The sequence below is a fragment of the Lepidochelys kempii genome, chromosome 7 (assembly GCF_965140265.1).
Source record: "Lepidochelys kempii isolate rLepKem1 chromosome 7, rLepKem1.hap2, whole genome shotgun sequence".
Taxonomy (NCBI): Eukaryota; Metazoa; Chordata; order Testudines; family Cheloniidae; genus Lepidochelys; species Lepidochelys kempii.
Genome location: NC_133262.1, coordinates 4,029,591 through 4,055,322, shown reverse-complemented (window position 1 = coordinate 4,055,322; position 25,732 = coordinate 4,029,591). Strand labels below are relative to the sequence as shown.

The following is a 25,732-nucleotide window of genomic DNA, read 5'->3' as shown; positions in this document are numbered from 1 at the left end:
ACAAAGGATAAATATGAACAAATAAGTACACAGGAACAAAATTAGAAAGGCCAAGGCACAAAACGAGATCAAACTGGAAAAAATGGGTTTGTTTAGTCTGGAGAAGACTGAGAGGGGACATAACCATTTTCAAGTATATAAAAGATTGTTACAAGGAGGAAGGAGAAAAATTGTTCTTCTTAACCTTTGAGGATAGGACAAGAAGCAATGGGCTTAATTTGCAGCAAGGCCAGTTTAGACGGTATGTTAAGAAAAACTTCCTGAAGGTTCCTTAATACTCTTTCTGCACTGTATGACACCTCTGCAAGGTACAGACACCAGATACAAACCTGGGGATGATGACAGCATAGATAACCTGTTTTGGTACATTAAAGCACACTTGGGAACTTCTAGTGCTCACCAGCAAAGTCCACATGGGCCAATTAGTGCCCAGCACATATACGTGCTCTAGACATCATGCCCCAATGGTCCACGTAGACAACCCTCTCAATGGTTGTTTTCTACAGTTAATAGCCTGAAACCATTTAGTTCTGCTACTGAGGCTGTCGTGATTTGGGCCATAGCGGTTATAAGGGAGAAGGGATCAAAAGCCCCTCCGTCTTCAGCTGGCCAAGAGATCTCCCTCCTTTCCATGATACACCTCCTTGGAATGCTGGCAGCATGGACCACATTAAGGCTTGCACCCAGTTTGCTGTACCCTGCAGAAGCTTCATGTGATGCAGAATATGGTTCTCTCTTGAGTAGGGCAGGATAGTAAGCATGTACATCATCTGTGCATAGTACTCAGCGTCTAACAGTTGAGCTTCAGGTGAAATGGAAAGTGCTGGGTACTCTTGGGATGTAACCCCTAGCAGTCATGGATTTTTTTCTTCCAGGAAGAAACTACTGACCACTGTGCATATTGTTTTCCTCAGGAAAAAAATTTTTTCCTTGCAGCATTCTTTCCAACATCTGATATTGGTCACGGTTGGGGAGGGGATCATTATTAGATGGGGCATTACTCTGATCTAAGTGAGCAGTTGCCAGACTTCTGCTCTGCCCTCCTGACACTTCACTGTTCATTCCAGAGATGATGCTTGTTGGAGCCTGAAGCAGGGTATCATCAGTGAGCTTTTTGCCTTTGAAGACACTTTGTTTCTGCTAGACCAGAGGTGGGAAAACTATGGCCCGTGGGCCATATCCAGCCCGTGGGACTGTCCTGCCCAGCTCCTGGCCCAGGAGGCTCACCCCCAGCCCCTCCCCCACTGTTCCCCCTCCCACGCAGCTATGCTGCCGCACAGGCAGCAAGCTCCTACCGCTCTGAGCAGCATGGTAAGAGGGCGGTGACAGCACGCATGCGCGGCGGTGAAGATGTTGGGTAGGGGGCAGTCAGGAGGCAGGGAGCGGTTAGGGGCGTGGGGGGTCCCAGGGGCAGTTACAGGACAGGGAGTGGGGGGCGGTTGAATGGGGCAGAGGTTCTGGAGCGGTCAGGGAATGGTGGCAGGGAGAGGGTTAGATAGGGTGTGGGAGTCCCAAGTGGGCCTGTCAGGGGGCAGGAGCGTGGATAGGTCAGGGCAGTCAGGGGACAGGAGGTGGGATCCCAAGGGGGGGGTGCAGTTTGGGGTGGGGGGATTCCAGGGGGGGGGCAGTCAGGGAACAAGGAGCAGGGGGGGTGGATGGGTCGGGGGTTCTGAGGGGAAGAGTCACGGGCTGGGAAGTAGGAGGGGGTGAATAGGAGGTGGGGGCCAGGCTGCTTGGGGGGCACAGCCTTCCCTACCCAGTCCTCCATACAGTTTCACACCCCATGTGGCCCTCGGGCCAAAATGTTTACCCACCCCAGTGCTAGACCCATGTCTAAGCAGGGTTGGCTGCTTCTGGAGCAATATGTAAAATTCCTCTCTCTGCTCGGACTTTTGAGAACATTGGATAGAAGCATCGTAACCTATCCAAACTTGCTCAGGTACGCCAGTGAGGGAAGCCTTGTCATGGAGTTGCTCATGCACATGCATATCTGGGGGGTGGGGGGGGGGGAGCCTATAACTGGTGTCCTCTTAAAATGTGAGTCTTGTTCTACTGGAACTGGTTGACTTTTTTTTCCCCAATCCCTTTTTTAATGATACAAAAACATTCATGAGAATTTGTTTTCAGTGAACCAGTTTCATTGTTGTTGGGCAATAGATCTCTCGCCAGGGAGCAGAGTTTTCCCTTCCCACACTAATTTTTTTTTTAATTGTCTTGTCATTTTTATCAATAAGAAATGTGAAATTTTTTAAATGAACCTCCCCCCCACAAGCTTTCCACTGTGCTCATCCAATGAGCAAAAAATCAAAAGGCTGACATGGAGGTAACCTACAATGACAAACGTAGGTGTCCAATAGGGTAGCTTATTCATGGCTTTTTAGTACTGCTCGCTGAAGAGAACCTACTACATCACCTCCTCAGGATGCTAGTTTAAGGGCACCGCTTATCTGGAGAGAATGTGTTCACATTACTGAATTAGTACCTAAATATGTGCGAAGCACTTCCAGCTCCCATTAACTTCAGTAGCACTGAGGAATGCACAGTATCCCTCAGGATCAGGCCATTAGAATGCAGTTAACACAGTTTTCAATGGAGTTACCTTATTAATTACTGCAGCTGCAATGTTGGCTCAGTCTTTCAAGTCCAATACCTGTTGTGTGGTGTACTGTCTCTCTTATTTACTAATCTTTGCTCAAATTACTCACAAGTAGAAACTCCACATTTAAAGGAGATGGTGGTGAGCAAAAGAATAGCTGAAGCCCCTGTGACATGGCATTTCTTTCTCAGGCTATTATACTATGGCTGCAGTTTTTCGTGCCAGACGCATAGGGTTTATTTTCTGATAAGGACACTCACTAACTCTCCCTCTAAATGTACTGGTGTATTTAGTTTTGAGGGTGATGGTCTGTGTGGGTGGGTTTTTAATTCCAAAAACCATGCAGCACTTTGTTCCCCACATATCTGCTGAAGGGTCTCTAGAAATACTATCCTATGCTTCCTCAATCCATTTCCCACTTCGCTGGGTGCTGCAGAGCACAACCAAACCCATGGGTGCAGGGATAGGGCAATAGTGAAAAACATTCCCTTCCCCCAGTAGGCCTCACCATCTCTGCCAGTGAGAGGGTGTGTATCTACATACAAGACATGTAGCTTTCAAAGCGCTTAAGGACAAGATTAAGGCAAACTTATGTATTGATCCATACATAGTGTCATATTTTAACTACGGTCTAAGGTGGAGGTTGTCTGTGTTCTTGATTGCTTAAGAGTCCATCTACCTTATCACATCTTGTACTCATTTATAGTTGCTTCCATTTCTGGCATTGTCAGAGAGACAGCAGCGTTTCACCGTAAATTAAAATCAATAAGAAGCAATTTCATTTATTTTTAACTACGAGGAAGGCCTTTTTCAGTAAAAGGCTGTATGTTCAACTAAGTCACTTGGTTCATTCTAGCAAGCTAATTGCCAAACCCCATTAATTCTTACACACACACACACACGAATATTTATTTTCCAGTGCTTCTACCATGTCAAATATGATTGACAAACAAACATGTTTGCTTGTCAATGGGAAGTGAATGCAGTAAAGAATATTCTTTTCTTGGCACTTACAGATTATTTTAAAAAGGAAAATCAGGGAATAGTGTTCACGGCATATTGGCCCATGCATAGCTCGATATATGAATTATACCAGGGGTGCAAGCAATGCAAGTTTTCCCCACCCCTATGCTTGGACAACATTCTGTACGGACCACAGCCAGTGAAAAGAGGACAGTCTAGGGCTCTGTGTGCATTCAGTCCTTGGTTGCTCTGCTGAACTCTCAATCCACTTTATAGATAATATGGACCAGCTCCTCAGAGGTCTCTCCCAGCTCCCTAAAATGTGTCTCCTACCTCCCACTGATTTCAGGTACTTAAATACTTTGAAGGTCTGGTCATATATGTCCACCTCACAAAATCCTATGTAAAAAAGTTGTCAACCACATCTTTTTCACAGAGTCACTGGATTGCTGGTGAGAACCAAGTGGCCTGGATCAAATTCAAATTGGTATTTAGACTGAAATCATCTTTATTTCCTGTCCATTGCCTGGTTTAGAGTCTGGCTAATAGGTGAAATCATAGAACTGGAAGGGACCTTGAGAGGTCAGCTAGTCCAGGCCCCTGCACTCATGGCAGGACTAAGTATTATCTAGACCATCCCTGACAGGTGTTTGGAGTTTTTTTAAGAGCAGGTTGGACAATGATGAAGATTCCACAACCTCACTAGGCAATTTATTTTAGTGCTTAACCACCCTGACAGGAAGCTTTTCCTAATGTCCAGCCTAAACCTCCCTTGCTGCAATTTAAGCCCACTGCTTCGTGTCCTATCCTCAGAGGTTAAGAACAATAATTCTTCTTCCTCCTTATAACAACCTTTTATGTCTCCTCTCAGTCTTCTCTTTTTCAGACTAAACAAACCCAATTTTTCCAATTTTCCCTCATAGGTCATGTTTTCTAGACCTTTAATCATTTTTGTTACTCTTCTCCAGACTTTCTCCAATTTGTCCAGATCTTTCCAGAAATGTGGTGCGCAGATCTGGACACAATACTCCAGCTGAGGCCTAATCAGTGCAGATAGAGTGGAAGAATTACTTCTGCGGTCTTGCTTACAACACTCCTGCTAACATATCCCAGAAGGAGGTTTGGTTTTTTTGCAACAGCGTTACACTGTTGACTCGTGTTTAGCTTGTGGTCCACTGTGATCCCCAGATCCCTTTCCATAGTACTCCTTCCTAGGCAGTCATTTCCCATTTTGTATGTGTGGAACTGATTGTTCCTTCCTAAATGGAGAACTTTGCATTTGTCCTTATTGAATTTCATCCTATTTACTTCAGAGCATTTCTCCAGTTTGTCCAGATCATTTTGAATTTTAATCAGAGCACTTGCAACCCCTCCCAGCTTGGTATCATCCACAAACTTTACAAGTGTACTGTCTATGCCATCTAACTCCTTGACAAAGATATTGAATTAAACCAGACCCAGAACTGATCCCTGCAGGACCCCACTTAATATGCCCTTCCAGCATGACTGAACCACGGACAAATACTCCCCAGGAATGCTTTTCCAGCTTGTTATGCACCCACCTTATAGTAGCTCCATCTAGGTTGCATTTCCCTAGTTTGTTTATGAGAAGATCATGAGAGAGTCTGAAAAGCCTTACTAAAATCAAGATATATCACATCTACTGATTCCCCTGGCCCCCCACAAGGCTTGTTTCACTGTCAAAGAAACCTATCAAATTGGCTTGACACGATTTGTTCTTGACAAATCCATGCTGACTGTAACTGATCCCCTTATCTACACAAAGTTTTTAAAAGAAAAAAAGAAAGAAAAAGAGTTTAAGACTGTGTAACAATGGTCAATAGTGAATTGGAGATTTTGGAGATGTTAGAGGCACACAGTATGCCTTACAATGAGGAGGTAGCGTTACAATGAGAAGCAGCCAAATGAAGATGTTGCTCCACATTTCACTACACCCTATAAAACAAAAAGCCCCCAATAGTTAAAAGAAATTGTGCATATTTGATGCAACAAGACCAAGCCACGCAGTTGGGCTCTGTTGACGGATCCTAGCTTTTTATGAAGACCCTAGATATTGGCAAACCAAAATAATGTAGATTTGATTTAAAAAAAAACAAAAAAGACAAAGTTACTGTATTCTAATTTTATTGCAAGACATACATCATAGTTGCTGTTATGGTCTGACCAAATTATGATTCTTTGTGAGAATCGCATTTAAGAACTCACTGAAATTAACAAAATCCCTAGTTTTAATGCGCAGCATTTTTCAAGACAACCCTTTCCATTCCCCACTATGAAGACAATCGGGCAGAATCTCAGCTGGTGTAATTTGTCATTGCTCCACTTGTTAAATGGAGCAATGACAACTGACATCAGCTGAGGATCAGTGCCTTGTTAAGATCACACATCTGCACCCATGGTTTCCAAAGATAACAATGACTTTATTCACAGTAAACACAAGAGGAACACTTTACTATGCATCAACAATGTAGTAAGAAGAAAAAAAAACAATTTTGGAAACTGCTGTCACTGAGCCCAAACAGTTAACACTTACTTAAATCGCTAAAAATTCAGGAAGGTGTTGCTTTGAAATACAAACAGTTATACAGAAGCCACAATCTGATGCAAAACCCTCGGGCACAGAAGAAAGGAAAAACAAACAACTAATTTTAGAACTTGAGTACTCATTAGTGATCCTCACCAATTAGAATATGATGCAACTGCTGTCAAACAGGCAAATTTTAGGTATATTTTAAAACAAGTGTTTGGAATATTTATGGCTAAAATTATTTTACTGTAAAAAGAATACTGAACGTAATTGGTGAGCAATATAGAGACTCTGACCGGTTGAACTAGTGCTCCGGCTCTCGCATTTCACTGGTTAAATGGATGCTGTGCTTGAAAGTTATTCCTGCACCATGAATCCCCAGTTTACAGGTTTTACTGTTATCCTTTCTAGTTTGCTTCTGTAGTAGATCCAGGATAAAATTTTCAAAAGCATCTAGAGTGACGTAGGAACCTTAATCCCACAGAAAGTCAGTGGGACTCAGGAGCTTTTGACATTTCTACCCCTAGTTTTTGAGGTCAATGTAGACCTGCACCTAAGTTTTCAAAAGCAAAAAGCAATTTTGGGTGCCTCAGTTTTCAGGTGGAGAAAACTTAAAGGGGTCTGATCAGCAGAATGTCAGAGCTCAGCATTTGCTTGGGGGGGAGGGGAATCAGCCTCCATTATGGAGTCTCGAGTTGGACCCCAAAAAATTGAGGCAAGCAACAACCAAAAAAAGCCACTAGTCACTTTTGGAAAATCTTGGCCATCTGAGACCACTTCTTTCTGGTGTCTCTTTATTTTGGAACTCCCTATTAATGGTTACAATACCTCTTAGGATGTCGGAAGGGCCATTTTTAAGTCCAAGGAGCAGATGCTAGTGAGAGTCTCTCTCCAATCGTACAGGGCTGTGATTAGAATGCTGTGCAGAACAGAGCACACCAAGCAGCAGCCTTTGGTGGCACGAAACGAGCGTCCTTGCTGAAGGCTCTGAGAACATTCACTGGGTCCAGTTCACCACTGCCTTGTACCATGCACAATCACTGCCCTGTACAAGGCATAATCACTAGCGCCAAGCAAGTAACACACCGCGAAAAGCAGAACAGAAGAGTTTTACACAAACTTTGCAGTGGTACAGAAGACTACTCAATGTGAATCTGACCTCTTTTTTGGACAGTGGTTTGTGGGGAGGGGAGGTTCACGAGTTGTGCCTTCTTCAGTTTAAGTCCTTCTCCATTCTCAGTCCACTATAATGCCTTTTTTTTTTTTAAATAGGTGGCACAGCCAGGGAGCAGAAATGCCAGTTTTAAGGCTTGAGAATGATGAAGGGAAATAATCCAATACTTAAGCGCTTTTCTCTGAGCACACTCTGAAGCACTGTTTTGATTAAAACACTGGGGCATTTTATCAGTCCCTCTTTCCCTCCAAAGGGGGGGGGGGGGAATCCTGTACTACTGTCCATTTTGGTGAGCAAGAGAGATCAGATAGCTTTCCTCTTTTTCCACTAGAATAAGCTGGCTGTCAGAAGAAGAGCTTTAAAAGCATTCCATGAAAAAGACAGGCATGCTTTTTAAAATCAGAAAAAAAAGCACCAACAGCTGCCACATGACCAAATAATGGCCAATATTTTGCTTCCAAATACCAGTGCAGCTCCTCCTGGCTTCAGGTTTCATTCATCAAGTATTCGTGAGCACAGAAAAGGATATTCAAAGCAGCTTTGTTAAGCTAAGTAGCCAAGTCTCAAAATCTAGATTTTCCTTACATAGGTTTCCATGCTATGAATGCAAAATCCCTCAAAGCAGCAGCTGGCAGAGAACGCATGTACTTGGGCATCACAGCAACATGTATGTACCGAAGAGCTGCAGCATCCCCTATGAAGTGAGATTTCACCTCACACTGCTGCTGGCAAGTGCACGCTGCAGCCAGGAGTTCGATAGAATTATCCAGCACTATCCCAATTACTTGATTCAGAATTCTAATATTCCAGTTCCCAAACATATCTAAATACTGTACATACAATGACAGGACAAAACCACCCATTACCTGATTTTACTGTTAGCTTCCCAATAAACTGTGGCTAATTTAAATTGCTGTAAGGTGAATCTGGTCAGTAAAAATAAATCCTATGCTCAGTGGAATGAAGAAGCCATGCATCATGGTAACATGTCTCCTCTCCCTTTCCCCACAGACATTCCTATTTACTCACTTCCTGCCATTCCCCTCATTCCCATAAGAAAAATATATATATATATATATGGAAAAGAGATAAAGGAATAGCAGCAGCAGCCATCTCATCCCTCACCTTGATTACTCTGTTTGAATGCTCTTTCTCCTGCCTTCCACCTGTTAGCTTCTGGGGGGGGAGGAAGAGAGAAGGGTCATTATTTAGACTGTAAGTTCATCAGGGAAGGATCTGTGTCTGCCTGTGTTTGTGCAGCATCACCCAGCCCAATCCAACCACATTACAAAAACCCCTACCAGCTACCTCCATGCTCCCCCCCGCCGACCCAACTCAAGGAATATCAACCTACAAATGGAAAAACTAGGGCTTCCAACCAGAACAGCTGGTCTTTAATTGACCTTACCAGGTGGGCAATGTAACAGGCTCCCCTCATTAGTACAGAAATGCAGTCTGAGCAGGACCTACACAATAATTTATATTTTCCTCCTATCCTTGGCCTCCTAAACATTCCCAGAGAGATGCAGATGTCAATGTTAACTGAGAGTCACTCCACTTAAGTCAATGGAGTTACACCCGGGTCAGTGTTGTGTAAAAATACAGCCTGCAGATTTACTCAGACAAAAAGTGAACGGCAGTTCGCTGGAGTTAGAAATGTGGTCCCTACCTTTTAAGCCTGAGCACCTGAAGACGTGGATAGGTGCCTACTGGGATATTAAGCACTTTTGGAAAAAAAAAATCCCACTAGGAGCCTAAATACCTTTAAAAAATGGCCCTAAGGGTTCAGGATTTGGCTCTGCGATAGCAGAATAAATTTGCTGAAATATTTAAAAGCACTGTATAATTAAGCCTTAAGAATGACTGCTTGCTGCCATGTGAGAGTATAAAGAATCACAATTCAGTTAGAGCACAACAGCCACTATGATGTATGTTTTGTAATAAAATTAAACGACAGTAACTTAAAGCAAACAGAAATTAGTCTCATTCTCTCATAATTCCTCATATTAAGGTTATATACTGGATAAAGTGCAATTTTATTACTATACCCGTAGGCTTCTGAGCACATCATGCCACATGTTCGGCTGGCTGCTAAAAAGCAGCCACCAAGAGATTAGCATTTCTTCCAAAGATAGTTGAGATTAATAGTTAGAAACTTTTTTTAATTTAACCATAAAACTCAACATTTAAATTAGAGCCAACTTTAACAATGCTTTCTTTCCAAAAGCTACCAGCATGTTCGTCCTTAAACGCTGATCAGAACAGGGATAGGGTCTTCATCGTACTTTCTATAATTGAATAGACAATGAAAACTATTCATGTTACATAATTTTAAAAGTATATAAGGAAAGAAACACACCCCAGGTGAAACCCTAGCCCTATTAAGAGGGTCATTGACTCGTTATCAGTCAATGAATCCAGGATTTCACCCCCACGCCGCTCACAGAAAGCGGACACTCCTAACAGAAGCCACATCATATTCCTGGACAGTTAGATTTCTTAGGAGATGATTGAGGAGCAGTGCTCCTCAATCTTTTCTAGGAGGATGGAATGGAGAGTAGGACTTCACAACTCAGCCAAGACCTACTTGTGCAACAGTAGATCTCAGTAAGACAATCAGAAGCTATTGTACACACTAGCTGATGATCATCAAGTCTCTATGCTAGTTTATGCAAATCCTTCATTAGTTCTGAGTAAAGGCTCCTCTTTTCCCAAAGCGTGATAGAAAGCTATTTGCACCAGTTTTCTATAACATATTGAAGTGGACCTCTCAAGAGAAAGGTGGGCTGGGGAGAGAAAGCACACACACACACACGATGCTACCTCACTTCTTCACCCTTAAAAAACAGAAGGCCCAGAATAGGGCCTGACCCCACAGAGTTGAGAACAATGGCTTTACAGAACCTATAAATCTGAGGCAAACAGAAAGTTGCGGCACCACCGTGTTTCTGATATCCAGATTCTAGTCTATCCTCTGAAAATGGATTACTCTCCGCCTCCCCCTTTGCATTGACTGAATTTCCCTTTCCCCAAATCACATTTGCTGTAGCTGTTAGTACACTCAGCTTCCAGCATCACTTAAAGATTTTACAAAGCTCTGTCCTGGCACTGTTAGCTGTGAATCAGTTCTAGAAGCCTGCTAACGATATTAAAGCTCTTCCTTAGTTTTCTCTTCAGAAGCATACCAGCAAGCTCAGCTCCCAGTGCACAAAAAAAAAAAGAAGAAGAGGGGAGTATTTGACATTCTTTATCAGCAAGGACTCCATTAGCCACTTCCTGGAACATAAAGCATATTTAAAAAGGCATTGAAAATAAGAGAATAATTAAAATGTAAGACATGGCATCTTCATAAAAGCCATAGGACTAAATAAAAAGTCTTGGAGAGCCCTCTCCTGTACATTCCATTTTTATCTATGAAAGGGAAGTGCAGGAGCGCACACCTTGCTCTAGAAAATCTTGGATAAACAAGACCAGTCTTATTCAGCACCTTTAAAGATTTTGAAAGTGGCATTTGATTAGCGCAAAGGCACAAGCTCCTAGGAAACAGACAAACACAATACTAAAGACTTCTCCCCCCGTCCGTCTCCCCCCCCCCCAAAAAAAAAAAACAAAAGAAGTTTAGTCTTCATACTTGCTGAGCGAAGAACTAAAAGCCACCATCATCATGCCTTTTAAAAAAGTTGGAGGTGGATATATGTTAACCAATTTAGTTGACCTAACTAATTAGGTCATGTCGATTTTTTTTTTTTTTTTTAAAAACACATTTCTCGGAGGAAAACAGAAACGAGCTTATAGCTCCATAGATGCCAGGTACTATAACTAGTCATGAAATACATAACAGAACACAAACATTCCTTACCTCAGTGAAGCAGATTATTAAGGATGCTATTGTATTATTAATATTTAGGCCTTTTCTTATTCATTGACACAATGAATTTAGCTGCATGAGTGAGCAGACCCCATAGCAACAGTTGTTTTTAATAAATCAAACTAAGATGAAAGTAACTATTGCAATTACCAGGGACAAGTTCACAGTTAAATGTACTATATGAGCACTGCAGGAAGATTCCAATAGATTTTCCTCATGGTTACTGATGGAGTAGAGAACAAGACACTTGTACAAAGGTAAAAACCCATTACAATTCTGTTAGAGGACTGCTAAAGGTGAAAAGTGTTATTTTCTATATGACCTCATACTTTATTTTACAAAGTTAAATTGTCTTTGTTTCATATTGCTTCACTAATGAAAGTGATTGGGGAAGGAGAAGGGGAGAGAGAAGTAGTAATCTTATCTCTTGTTTAAAGACAGCTGGAAATAACGTTTGTCCTACATGAAATAAACATCTGCATTCCCTAAACTTCTTAACTTAGGTTTAAAAAAAAAAAAAAAAAACAACTTCAGGTATATTTTGTTTCAGATACTAAATAGTTAATTTTTGGCAGGGATTCCCCACCACCAATTCTGACAAATTTGCCATTTGGTGTCATCAACACTGATGTCCTGTTTTAGTTCCCTGAGGAGCGCACTGCAGCCTTCCTGCCTCTGGCACTTCTCATGTACCAGGTCCCAGCAGAGAAGGCTACAGTGTCCTTATTTGTCTTAATGTCCTAACTTGCCCAACCCAGGAGTGTGATCACTGTTTGGAAGAAAACCTACAATAATGAAATCAGCGAAGCCTAACATGGTAGCAGTGTCAAGAACTACAGCCAGAAAAGCCTTAATAAGAAAATACTTTGTTTCCCAAGCAAAGCCTCCCGTTGAACAGCATCTGTAAGTATTGTATAGCTATTTCACAGTTACAAACATTGTTAAATCATTTAGCTAAACACGGTACATGAACATGGATATGCAAACACAGAGCATATATCTCCATCAACCTATAATGCAAATATCTAGTTTTAATTCCATGGATATTAATCAGTTATTCTTACAATATTGTCATATTGAACTGACAAAGCTTGTTTCCCTGAATTGTTCTTAGAGCCTGCTTTCTAGATATAATTACTGTATAATATACATCAGAACCAGAGAGAAAGGCCCCACTCTCAGGGCTGAAATAGAGAAGAAATCAATACAAAGAAGATAAATGTATTTTTCCTCAAGAGCTGCAGAATTTCAAACAGATGGAGGTTTTAACTCTCACTCTGGCTTATTTTATTTTTGCTTGAAATCATTTTAGCGTCTGATAAGTTACTGGGGGTGATGGGGTATACAGACCATTTGCTTGTGTCCTTGTGGACATTTTAAAAGAGAATTGAAAGTTACTAGAAAGCTTCCAGAAAATGATTTTACTCTTCTCATGTATCCTGTAAGTGGTCCACAATACAAATTGCATCAGAAGGTCACTGTCCCAGCTTTTCATCTTTAATAGCTATGAACACAGGCTTACATTAAAAAAAAAACACACACTAATAAAATTAACAGAAAAGCAAGCAGCAAGGACCTTCAAAATATACAATTGGCTCACTTTTCTGGAATAAGAGATACTAAAGTATGTTTTTAATATATACCCACACTTAACCAAGTCCAAAAAGGTAACACTACTTCAATAAAACAATCACATCTGGCTGAAAACTGTGTAGCTACTAAAAACTAACTAGTAACACTAAGCAAAAGAAGGTTTTAAAAAAAAAAAAGTTCTGCTCTACATCTCCCCCCCGCCCCGTGCATTTGACAGCACTTTGTGCTCAGCCAATTTCACTACCTCCCTGCAACAAAGATTCTCATCAGACAGGAATGGGGAAAGAGGAAAAAGCCGGAGATCTTTTTAAAGGAATGTACAGAGAAAGGTAGAGGTGTGTGTGACATTCTGGAGGGTGCTGGAAACTGGAGTCACATATGTACAGTTGACAATGCCCCTTTAAAACTGAAGGGTGAACAAATAAATTCGGGCAGAAATGGGTTTTGTAATTGTCTTGATCTCCCCAGCTGCGTTATTGTGTGGCTACTGAAAGCCAGCGGTTGTAAAGACAAGGGAACGTTATCATCACATCCATCCTAGCTGGAGAGAAACTCGGTAACTCACCAATGGGGCCACGTCCATCCCGGAGCGTGCGTATTTGGGGGGCTGTTGGGGGGGGGGGGGGGGCGCAGCCTGTGACAGACAGAAGCTCAGGAGCGCCTCTGTGGGTGCATCTGCCTCACTGCAGCTTTGGGAAATGGAACAGCAGACTCCTCCAAAGCCGCTCTGACATTTTAACTTTCCCTAGCCATTACACACACACAACACAACACAACACACAGCAAGCCGCCGCCTCCTCTCCGCAGCCTCCCGGAGGGTTTGGCTGTTGACCTGGGCGCACCATGCTTGAGAGGCCGTGTTAAGGCAACCTTGGGGTGCGATCCAGCCCCGAGCCTGGCACAGGGGTGCCGGGAGCCCCCTGAGGATTGGGACGGTGGCCAGAGCCCCGCCGGGGCGAGGTCCCGCATCAGGCTCCGCCGCCTCCCTCCTTGCCCCGGGGCGGAGGAACCGGAGCAGCAGCCGGGCTGCGGGCGCGCTCGGCTCGCCCCAGGCACGGGCGGGCTCCGACCTTGTCCCCCTGCCCGCCGCCCCCAGACCATATCCCCGGCCCCCAAGGTCAAGGGGACGGCGGCGGACCGCAGCCAAGCGGGGGCGAGGGGCAGCCGAGGAGCGGCAGGACGCTACTAAGTTTGGGGGGGGGCGGCGGGAGAAGAGGATCGGGGTGCGGGGGCACCTCAGCCCGCCTAGCGGGAGCCTTCCCCGGGCGCCCCCGGAGCCGGGGCGCCCGGTGCCGCGCAGCGCCCCGGGCGCCCCCCGCCGCCGGCTGCTGCCCGGCCCCGCTCGGGGCTCCGCCGCGGGAAGCGCTGCGCCAAAGCCCGGCCCGCCGGAGGCAGGGAGGGAGCGGGCGCCCCGGGGAGCCCGTCCCTGGCCACGGGCGCGCCGCGGGGCCGGGGGCTGCAGAGGGGCCGGGGGCTCTCGCCGCCCCCCTTCCCCGGTGGCTGTGGGGCACGCGGCTGCCGAGCGGGCAGAGCCCGGGAGGGGCGATGGCAGGCGGCTGCGGGCAGGCAGATGCGAGCCGGGATGGGGGGGGGGGGCCGCGGGCAGCCACGATCCCGCACCCGGGGGTCGGGGCCTCTCCCGCGGCCGGCCCCTTGTTCCCGGCGGGGGCACCAGGGAGAAGTTGGGCAGAGCACGGCTGGGAAGCCAGGGCGGAGAACCGTCCCCAGCCCCAGACAAAGCCCGCCCCGGAGCGACGCGGGGCTCGGGCAGAGACCGGCTCCCCCCCCCCCCCGCCCGCCCCCCAAGTGTGGGTCTCGCACGCCCGTGTCTCCGGTCCCCCGGGGAGAAGCCGCCGCCGCGCCGGGCCACGCACCCTCGGGACCCCCCCCCCCCGGGCCAGGCGGCGCCGCAGAGCGCGCGAAGCCGGAGCCCGGGGTTCCCCCGTCCGCCCCCCCCCCCGCCGGGCCGCGCCACTCACCGGGGAAGCACACCACATAGTGGAGCACGGCGCTGGCGATTTTCAAGAAGAAGATCCACCAACACGGTTGCAGTAGCCTCCGCATGTCCAAAGGCGCACATCGAAAGGGGGCGAGGGGCTGGAACTTGTTGCAAAGAAGTTGGCGCCGTGCCTTCCGCGGCCGCCCACCCCCCCTCCCCGCCAAAAAACAAACAAACAAAAACAAAACAAAAAAAAAAACCACACACACACCCCACCCCCCACAGACAGGCACCCCACCGCCCCGGCCGAGCGGGGAGCGGAGCCCCCGGGGAACCCACGCCCGCCGCTGGGGGGCGGGGGCGGGGTGAGCCGGAGCGGGAAGCCGCGAGCGCCGGGCCCGGAGCGGGAGCGGCAGCGCCGAGGCCGGGGGCAGCTCACGGGCGGGCGCGCAGAAGTTCGGTCCCCTCGCAGCCGCCGCCGCCGGAGGAGGAGGAGGAGGAGGAGGAGGAGAAGCGCCGCGGCTCGGGCTGGGGCTGGGGCTCTCCCTCGCGCTTCAGGCGGGCAGCAGCCGGGGCCAAGCCATGGCAGGAACCGGCGGGCTGGCGGAGGCTCTCAGTCCGTGCCGCGGGGAGTTCGGGCTGGGCGGCGGCGGCCGGGCAGCGGCCGGACGGGCTCCATTCTCCCATACAGGAAGCACCATGTGAGCCCGGAGCCTGGCTCAGACTTTAAAGCGGAGAGAGGGAGAGAGGAGGCGGGGGCGCGCGGGGAAAAGGGGAGGCGGGCTTTTGCGCGCCCCCGGGGCTCTTAAAGGGGCAGCGTGCACGCACGCAACACCCCCCCCCCCCCCCCCCCACACACACACACCCACCCCTTTTCTCTCGCCGCCAGGTCTGCCAGTCACCCCGCTGGAAACCCAGGAGGCGTTTGCATGGGAACGGATGTGTGCGTGTGAGAGGCTCTGTTCGGTCTGGGTGTGTGTGTGTGTGTGTGTGTACACTGCACACACGCTCTCACGTCCTGTGCATATTGTCCCTCACGCCACACCCGCCGGCCAGCCCTGCTGGACACAGGCACACGCTCACAGCCTCTCTCCCAGGGGGGCGAAGCAGCGCGCTCCTTTCAGCCTTTTGCAAATCAGGCCCGCTGCTGCATACTTTTTCAATTTCCTGACAGCAGGGGGGTTTAAAGCAATAGCGATCTCTTTGGCAGGAGCCTGGCTAACTACCGAGATACGATAGCAGACACCAGGGCGGATGTTCTGCACTTTAATCTCATACATAATAATAATAATAATAATAGTACGAAGAAGGGCCAGGGAATTTTGCTGCTGATGTTTAATATTTTGAGGATCCCAGGATCCTGATCTCCGGATCAGAGTTGAGGTTAAAGGGAGCCCATTGCAATGATCAGCGCCCAGAGGCTAGGCTGATTACTGGCAGATACTTGAAAGCGATTTCCTTTTTAGCCCTTGCGTTTAAATGAAAAGCAATCCGAGGGAAATGGGAGCGCTGCTTATCTGTAACGAGTTTTGTCCTTTCCTTTAGACTGTAAGATTTTATCACGTTTTAGTTATAAGCACAGTATTTTGCCTTTATACTGCTTCTAACGAGAGCAGGGTCATTTTTGATTAAATGTGTAATTGAGTCAAGATAATTTCCCATTTGTAATTTAAAATTTCTCACTCTTATCTAAATTGTATCTGTTTGAAGTTATTTATGTTATTACACCGCCCTCAATATACACTCTATCATCCTACTAGCTTTCTGAGTAATGTCCATCATACTTCTGGTTGTGGCCAGAGACCCCACACAAAATAATATACTAGCATGGGTTTTTTAAACAGGTACCTTTAAAAACTACTTTCAATTTAGGCTTGAGACTTAGCCTAGCAATAGACAGGGGATTCCAAGTGAGTGATAACTTTACACTGGCATGGGAAACAGACAATGCAGTGGTGGTGGAAAAATTTTAAAAGTGGGGAATGGTCGCTGCTGGTTTTGTTGTTTGCTGGCATTGTCTTACCTTTATTTACATGCCGTGTCTTTCATCTATGAGTTCTTTTCAAACCATAGCTTTAAAAAGGGGGATGGAGAGGAAGAAAGAACAAATCCAAGGAAGTCAGCAGAATATTATTTAACCAAGCAATTGGAATGGCTATGTCAATCCCTTGGGACACAAACCCTGCTGTCACTATGGTATTAGTAGGGGGATCACAATAACCACAAAGCTGGCTTGCAATCTGCAACAGTTCAGTGAGTTTTATTCTGTCTGCAGGCTAGAGACTCTATATCCCAGTTCACTACCAGGACAAATCCTACCCTTGTCCCTGTTGCCACAAAAGGGCCTAGAATGCAGTGAAAGCTGTGTGGGGAGGGACCCCTTCTCCCATTCCTCCCCACTGCACACCATGAAAGAACCCTGTACTCCAGGGTACAGGAATTCGAACCCAGAGTCACCACCAGCCATCATGCCCATGTACAGCAGGTAGGATGTAGCATGGGCTGTACTGCAGCCTAAGTGCCTCAAATTCAGGAGACACAAAGGTATCTTAGGTCCACCTTTGCTCTCGCTCCCCCCACTCCAGGTTGTGCCTGCTGTGAATTAAGGGCTGATCCTGCATTCCTTGCACACTCAAAACAGCTGTCGAGGTCATGCGTGTTTTGGGTTCACAAGTAATGCAGATTCAAGGCCCCTGCATAAAGACTAACCAACAACCAAAACAAAAGACCCAGAGGCCTGAAGAAATGGACAAATACCGTAGTCTCTCAAAGTAGGTGTTTTTTGTCAGAGTGATTTCGTTACAAATAGCTTGAAAGTAAAGAAGGTAAAACTAAAAAAATTGCATCCATTTCCTCTTGCTATGCAAATGGGGAGTGGGGGGGACCACACCTGTTTTGACCTTAAGGATTATGCAATGACACAGATGTTCAACTAGTCCACTCACATTGGTTTGCTCCAGAAAACCTGAGCAATGTTCTCTCTTCAGCACTCCAAGCCTGACATCCCTGACCTAACCTAGGTAAAGCAGGCACTCCTACTTTAACAAGGGTTATCTCTCTAAAATTATGGCAGGCTGGTATGCAAAACTGGGACTGTAAACGGAAGTTCAACAGGTGACACTATTTGAAAAAAGCAATTAAAAAGCAATTGCATTCTCATAAGGGCAGAACAAAGTAACAGTGGTGGTTTTTTTAATGCAATTTGCATTAATTATTCTCACTGATGCAAAATCGTTAATGAAAGTTACTTGGACCACAGTGTTTTATTTTTAAAAATGGATCATTTTACATTAGCCTCTGTCTTTCTAGACGAGTAAGTTAAAATTCTGAAACTAACTCCACATCAAGGAGTCCAGTGGCACCTTAAAGACTAACAGATTTATTTGGGCATAAGCTTTAGCGGGTAAGAAACTCACTTCTTCAGATGCATGGAGTAAAAATTACAAATACAAGCATAAATATACTGGCACATGAAGAGAAGGGATCATGTGCCAGTATATTTATTCCTGAATCTGTCATTTTCACTCCTGCATCTGAAGAAGTGGGTTTTTTACATACAAAAGCTTATGCCCAAATAAATCTGTTAGTCTTTAAGCTGCCACCGGACTCCTTGTTGTTTTTGTGGATACAGACTAACACGGCTACCCCTCTGATACTTAACTCCACATCTTGAACCTGGAATTTTGATTTATACATTTCCATCTTTAGAACAAACACACATAACTGAGAAACAAGTATGTAAGCATTTGGTATTAGTGCCTGAATTCAGAGAGCAAATTACCTCATATGTCTTTGTAAGGCATATTTTGTAAACAGCTGTGCCCCATTAAAAGAAATGGAGGAGGTCAGACTAGAGGATCCTAATGGTTCCTTCAGGGTCTTAACAGCTATGAAATATTGAGAGAGAAAGAGAGAAAGGAAGTAGAGGAGCAGAACTCTTGGTTCAGTATGCCAAAGGTACAGTGTGTATAACCCAGTTTCTGTACAGCTGCAGATCAATCATTACATCATCATCTATCAAATAAAGACCTGTAGTGCGGGAAGTAGCCTTCTTTTTACATTAGCAATTTGGGTGGGTAGGAGAATGGTAAAGATGTATGACAGGGAGCTGGAGAATGGGATGCAACACAGTTAAATGAAAAAAGAAAAGGAGTACTTGTGGCACTTTAGAGACTAACAAATTTATTTGAGCATAAGCTTTTGCGAGCTACAGCCGATGAAGTGAGCTGTAGCTCAGGAAAGCTTATGCTCAAATAAATTTGTTAGTTTCTAAGGTGCCACAAGTACTCCTTTTCTTTTTGCGAATACAGACTAACACGGCTGCTACTCTGAAACAGTTAAATGAGAATCCATTTCCTGCAGCATCTCTTTTCCTATGGCACACTGTCTAACAACTGTAGCTAGGTAGGAATCATTCTGAAGATTTCCCTTGATTGTCCAAATAGAGAAAAGTGCCTTGACAGCATGAAGCCCGGGAACACTGGTGCCACGTGGCTGGGAGGAGTGTGCATTAGAGAGGACAGTGGATTCTTTCCTATTGTTTAAAGTAACTACTGCCATTGTGTGTGATTAAAGTAACTGCTACTGTGTGAAGAGATGAGAATGGACTGTAAGGGGAAATTATAATATAGTGCAAGGAAGACCAGATTGATGTGGATTCTGCAAATCTTGCTATATTTGCCATTACACATGGTGGGCACTGTCAAGGTGAAAGGAGTAGGATCAGCATCTCTGTCTGGTTTGCATGGAAGAGTGAATAATGTATGATAACTTTTATCTTCTCCTGTTTGAATAGGTAATATTTTTACCCTGCCTTCCTCAACATATGGGCATCACTCCTGGGAAAGGAATGACAGTCTGTTAATGTATTTGATCAGACAAGGGAAATAATAGAAAACTGAAACCAAGACTCACATTTGTCATATGTTTGAATTAGTGGAAAGCTGAAGAAAGCAGAAAAATATTGCACGCAGTTCAAATATGAGCAGGATTATTGAATTAGAAAAATATTAATAACATTCATCATTTCCAAACCAGGCTTGTTAATATGTATAATGACTGTCTAAAGAACTGAGGAAGGGAGGATAAAAAGGGGGGGGGGGCTGGAAGGAAAATCCACACATAGCAACTTACATTTTGTAACATTTTAAAACAGAAGGTTACATCCTCAGCTGGTGTAAAGCAGCCTGTACAGCTCCATTAGAATCATTGACTTCAATGAAGTGACACCGATTTATTGAGAGAGCGAGAGCGAGAGAGAGAGAGCACATCATCATGAAGTACCTCAGAGGCTACAATTCAGATTACAAGAAGTCATGTGTGTTATAAGATTCCAGATTAATTCAGCAGCCTTTATTTCTGTCTAGCATTGCAAAGGAAGGAATGGAGGAGTGCTGAATTTGGAGTTTCATGGATTATTTTATCAGAAGAGCTACTTTCCCATAGCCTCAGGACAGATTCATTCCTCTTTAAGTGTGTTGTGAGGCATTAAAAGTCTTACATGGCATCTGAGAACCTGCTGAGAAACAGACGTGGAGGGCAAGCAAAGTAGCTGGAAGCAAAAAGGGCCTTTATTTCAATGTAATCATAGCAACATGCTGTGTTGTTTGATTTATGAAGAAATAAAAAACAGATTAATGCAGAAAGATGCGTGAAGCAAAATGGAATGAAGAGTGTTGATAGGTGATGTGATCTCTAAGTAAAGACATGTTGTACTGGAGGTTATAGATTACTACAAATATTGTTTATTAGCCAGCACATCTGCCACCTACCAGTGGTAGATGGATAATGACTTCAGAACATTTATTTGTATGATACCCAAAACTATCTTGACTGGCCAATCTCCCCTAATGTTTGCAATGGTTTGGGAGACCAATAAGCTTCCTTCCTCACGTTCTATAAAGAGACCCCCCTCCACAGGCTGCCCTTAGGATAACATCTTCAGAGCAGACAGCTGTTTGTATGCTGAGATATCCAATGAAAGCCTCATGCTGGTCTTGAAGTCACATAGAGCTTTTTTTAAAAGAGCCCCCAAAATGGCTTTGTTCTATAAAAGTTTGTTGGCAACTGGCATAGTGGCAGGGCAGATTGATCTATTATGAGTTTAGTTCATTCAAAAGGACCTCTAATTTAGTGTACTGTGGTAACCCATAGACAAGACACTCAGTAAGATTTGGGGCGGGGGCGGGAGGGGAGATCAAGAGATGCACAAATTCCCTCTTGTTATAAAAAAAAAGATTATGCCTGATGCAATGGTGAACAGAGCAAGCATGTTAGGCTGGTGTACACTGCCACTTACTTCGGTATAATTTACGTTGCTCAGGGGTGTGAATAATCCACATCCCTGAGTGACATAAGTTACATTGACCTAAGCGCTGGTGTAGGCAGCTTCTTCCACCGACACAGCTACCACCGCTCATGGAGGTCAAGTAATTAAGTCAACGGGAGATTGCTCTCTCCCATCGGCTTAGAGCACTTTCACCAGATGCGCTACAGAGGTGCAGCTGCATCAGTGCAGATGTGCTGCTGTACAGCTTCTAGTGTAGACTAGCCCTTAGTGAAAAGAGCTGAGTCCAAGGAATGGGGGGTCTGATTCATTGTTGCTCTGCACCTTGTGCATAGTCATTTGAACCAGGGCAAGATGAATGGATGTAAAGTGGGTGCCAAAGGCTATCAAATCAGAATGGCAACAGATCATGGGGAATATTAATTCAGCAAAATATTCTCAAATGCTGAAGAAGGCTGAAGGCTTACATGTTACAGCAGGCATGAGGAAGTGACCTACTAAAAACCAGGAAGTTTTGCTGATTTCCTAATGCAAAAGTGCTCATTCTGAAGTGGGTGGTTGGTTGTGAATTTCAGAAATGACCTAAGGGAGTTTATATGGCTAAGATAATCATAATATATAATAATTACATTTATTAGGTGCTTATCCATCAAGTGATGCCCTAGGCACCCTATACAATAAAAATATAAAAGACAACCAAGTAGGAAAACATAAAAACAAATCAATGTGCTATGCTGAAGGCCTCTGAAATAGAAAGGGTTTAAAACTCATAAGAAGGGCTCTCCTTGAAGTAATTTTAAGGTTGAAAGGAAGGGCATGCCACAGAACAGAGTCTCTTGAGGCAAAGATATGAACAGTTCTCATGTCTGCGCAAACCCCATACTCCAGCGCTCCTTTGCCTCCAGAGATTGGGACAGCACATAAGAAACCAGAAGAACAGGGAGATGTCCCACCTTATAAAGACTGAAACTGTTACAACCAAAGCATTCAAGTCAGTCTTTGCCCACACAGGCAGCCAGTGAAAGGAACATAACAGATGGGCAACGTCTCTGCTGCTCACGCCCAACCACATCCCCCTGCTGCACACTGCTCTCGCGTGAGCACAATGCATTGCAGCAATCAGATTGTCATGTCATAAAGACATGCATCATGCACATGAAAGTTAGGGACACAGGTTTGCAATATTTTCAAAGTAGCAAAACGCTACCAAGGCCACGACTGAGGCCTGAACTCCCATGAATCCATGATAAGCAATGCCCAGGCTCCAGTCCACACGCATCCCCTTCAGTGATTCCACAAAGATGACTGGTCAGACTATGAAAAGCCTTTTCCTAGATGACCCACTGAGTGCAAATTAAGAAGTTTTGTGTGTTGCAAATGCCAGGGTCAGTCTCTAACCCATTTTAAGGGGTGGAATATCATTGGCACTTAAAATGTTCTTCATTTCATCCTGTGTATGGAGAGAAGGGTTTGGTTGGGCAAAACCACACACTTTTGGAGACACATTTGTCCCAATGAAGGTATAAGATGTGATTCTGGCTTGCCTTACCCCTTGTGGGCAAATTGGCCCACTTGAAGGCAAAGGAAGTTTTATCATTGGCTTCAATGGGCCAGGATTTCACCCCCAGTTTGCAATATGCTAATACTATCCTGGTCCAATGAGTGAAGGGAGATGCTTTCCTTCAGGTTTAAACCATAGAGACATGATGTTTAAGAGTATGTGACTGGAAATTTTCTCTGTGGTATAGATATTCTGGTTCTGAGACAATGGTTAATGGGCAAAGCTTAAGAGTGGCTAGAAAAGCTGTTATCTGGATCACTGATCCACGTTAGTCCAGTGTGTGAGAAATGATTTATATGATAATGTTCCAAGAAATCTATTTAAAACAAAAAAAGACAAAACTGACTTTCTGGTGGGGCTGATTTTAATCTGGTTTATCTGAACTGTAAATGAGCTATCGAAGATAGCTCCCCATTAGTGGGAATTACTGCAATAGGCTACCCCTATACTTCACTGGATATCTTCTCGACAATCTCCTGATCTCTACAAATTGTTGGTAAGTGCTGCGTTAAACCAGCTATCATCCATCTTGGCTCTTACTACAGTAACTCAAACAGATGTCATTGCAGCAATGGTGAGAAGACAGTAAGCCTTGGTTTTAACTGAGGACTGTACCAAACTGTGACAATAATATAAAAGTGAAAACATATTGACTAGAAATGATTGACATTTTTTGTTTGAAACTTTTTTAAATGGCCTTTTATCTAAAATGAAGACTTTCACTTTTTGATTATAAAAAATCTTTTCTTTTATCAAACCAGAAATCTTGAATTACCTTTGTTTTCTCCCCCTTTTTCCATCTGTTTTAATTTTTTATTCTTTTCTGCCATTAAATGCAATAGAATAAATGATGGTTAGAGTTGATTTGCTTTTTCACATTTTCCTCTGTTTTTTTCCCCATTTTTCTTATTCTACTCTGCAACTTTTCAAAACTTCCCTCAACTCTGGAAAAGTTACAGATTGGCAAAAGGCAGAATGACACTCTGTCACTGTACTAAAGTTAGCATAAGAAAAGGTCAAATTAAAAGACAACCACCACCAACCCTGGCCACCATACATGTTATTACATTCAGTTGGGAAGAGCGGAGGGGGAGGGGAGGAAGGAGAAACTGGGATAAATGGAGGAAAAATCAAAATTACAAATATAAAAAAAATACAAAAAATATCAGAAAAAATTCAAACAATGAAAAATTATTCTATTTCAAATCCTGTGAACTGGAAACAATGTAGTCTCTTCCATTTTTCAACCAACTCTAGTATTGACATATGGCCCTTTCTCTATGGCTTCCAAAAGCTGTATATGCCAATATGTGGTTTGCTTAAACTTTTGATGCTAACAATACAGGTCTTATTTCACAAATTACAAACCTGGTCACTGTTATTCTTCCTTTCCTTCCAGATGACCCACTGTCACACTTCCTTCTCTGAAACTGGGGGAGGGGGGGAGATTACTTTGGCTATGATTCAGAGGGCTAGGGTACTGTAATCCTCAGGACCCTCAGATGTTACACTTGTAAACTCTTTAGTTCTTTTTCTTTATAACAACTTGTCTATTAACAGCTCATTCAATGGAGAAGGAGGAAGAAGCTAGAGAGAGCTCTTCGGTATTGTTCAATAATAACCCTAGTTTTCTTGGAGTGGCAGCCAATACTCACTCGACATTGTTTGTCAGTACATGTTGTTTTGCTAGATAATAGCTTTGGTCTACACTAATGCCTTGTAACAATGGACTGGGGAAATGAGTCTTCCCAATGACATAGCAAAGACAGAAAAAATGGTTTGTCAAATGCATGAGCACATAGGTGTGAGTATCTTCTGACCCGGTGTAAACCAAATCAAAGACATTCACGAGCTTGAAAGAAGCAGAGCAAGAGGAACTTCTCCCTGCCATACAGAACAGTTCAAAATCGGCAACTGAAACGACTACGGGCGTTGGTGCTCGGGTGAAAGCTGGAGATCAGAGAATTTTGGAATCACTGAAGTTTGTGATGTAATTTCCCCATTACCCATGTATTGTAGTCCAAGACTAGCCTACCTGCTAAAGAGAGCGCCCTTGGTAACCCCAAGGAGAAATATACCAAGGCTAGTTACAACCTCCCACCACCATCAGAGGCTGCCCACATTTACGGAAACTGGACAAATGATGAACATGTTAATCAGCTGAAGGATAATCGAGAATACAGTAGATGGTATCCCTGCAGCTGACAATGTGCAATGACAAAAGCCTGCTCAGACAAGGTTGTTCTCCCTTTGTTTTGCTATGCTAATGCGGGCGAGTGACATGCCAGGAAGCTGCCACACCCTGAGGGTTTCTAAATTATATTTTAAATCTCAAGCATTTTCTTAACTCGGGGCTGTTTCCCTCGTTTGTCTTCCCCTTCCTCAAGGAGCTGTCCAGGACGCCAGCAAGTCCACTAGAGCTTAACCTTGTCTGATACACAAATCTCCCCTCCCAAAACCCCAGCTCGTCCCCTTACTTTAAACTGGATCCATTCACAAAAGAACAGATTGGTTGAGAATGCTGGCTCTTTGTCCCCAAAGCTGCGTTATCTCACAGGCAAACTGCAACAGCTGCATGTTACAGAGCAATCAAGTTACAAAGAGTTGGATTTATGAAATAGAAAAGCTCCTTCATTTAAGCAGAGAGACTCCCCCTTGTGGTGAATACGCCGTGGTAGGTTCAAGATACTAGTGGTCTCAACTACCTAGAATGCCTATAGTGGGCAGGCTGGCAAGTAAGCAGCGATCCTACCTAAGAGTGGGCCTAGGAACACACCCAGGTTCAGAAGTAGCCCACATTTTAAAATTAGTTTGGCCCACATGAGAACAATGGTTTTAAATTTTATTTTATTCAGTAAAAAAAAAAAGCGTAACCTTTTCCTGTAGAATGACAGGTTTCAGAGTAGCAGCCGTGTTAGTCTGTATTCACAAAAAGAAAAGGAGGACTTGTGGCACCTTGGAGACTAACCAATTTATTTGAGCATAAGCTTTCCTGAGCTACAGCTCACTTCATCGGATGCATTCGATGCTTATGCTCAAATAAATCTGTTAGTCTCTAAGGAGCCACAAGTCCTCCTGTTCTTTTCCTGTAGGTATATTTTAGAAGAATTATGGGGTCTCATATTGTCATTTGAATTAATTAATCTTACAACGTAACTTTCAACTTCCCATTTTTAAAATTTCCTACTTTGAAAGCTGACACCT

At 44.4% G+C, this 25,732-nt stretch overlaps 1 protein-coding gene across 6 annotated transcripts in view; it reads right to left on the bottom strand.

The window, feature by feature from the left end:
- PTPRG (protein tyrosine phosphatase receptor type G) overlaps positions 1–14,905 on the bottom strand; it is a 584,867-nt gene extending 569,962 nt beyond the window's left edge. For 5 of the 6 annotated variants that reach the window (XM_073350965.1, XM_073350966.1, XM_073350968.1 and 2 more), the window contains exon 1: positions 14,722–14,890. In XM_073350965.1, the coding sequence (XP_073207066.1) occupies positions 14,722–14,806 (85 nt within the window). In that variant the 5' untranslated portion in view covers positions 14,807–14,890. Of the gene's footprint in view, positions 1–14,721 lie in introns of all 6 variants that reach the window. The other variant, XM_073350970.1, reaches the window with a different exon arrangement.
- Positions 14,906–25,732: the final 10,827 nt, after the last annotated feature.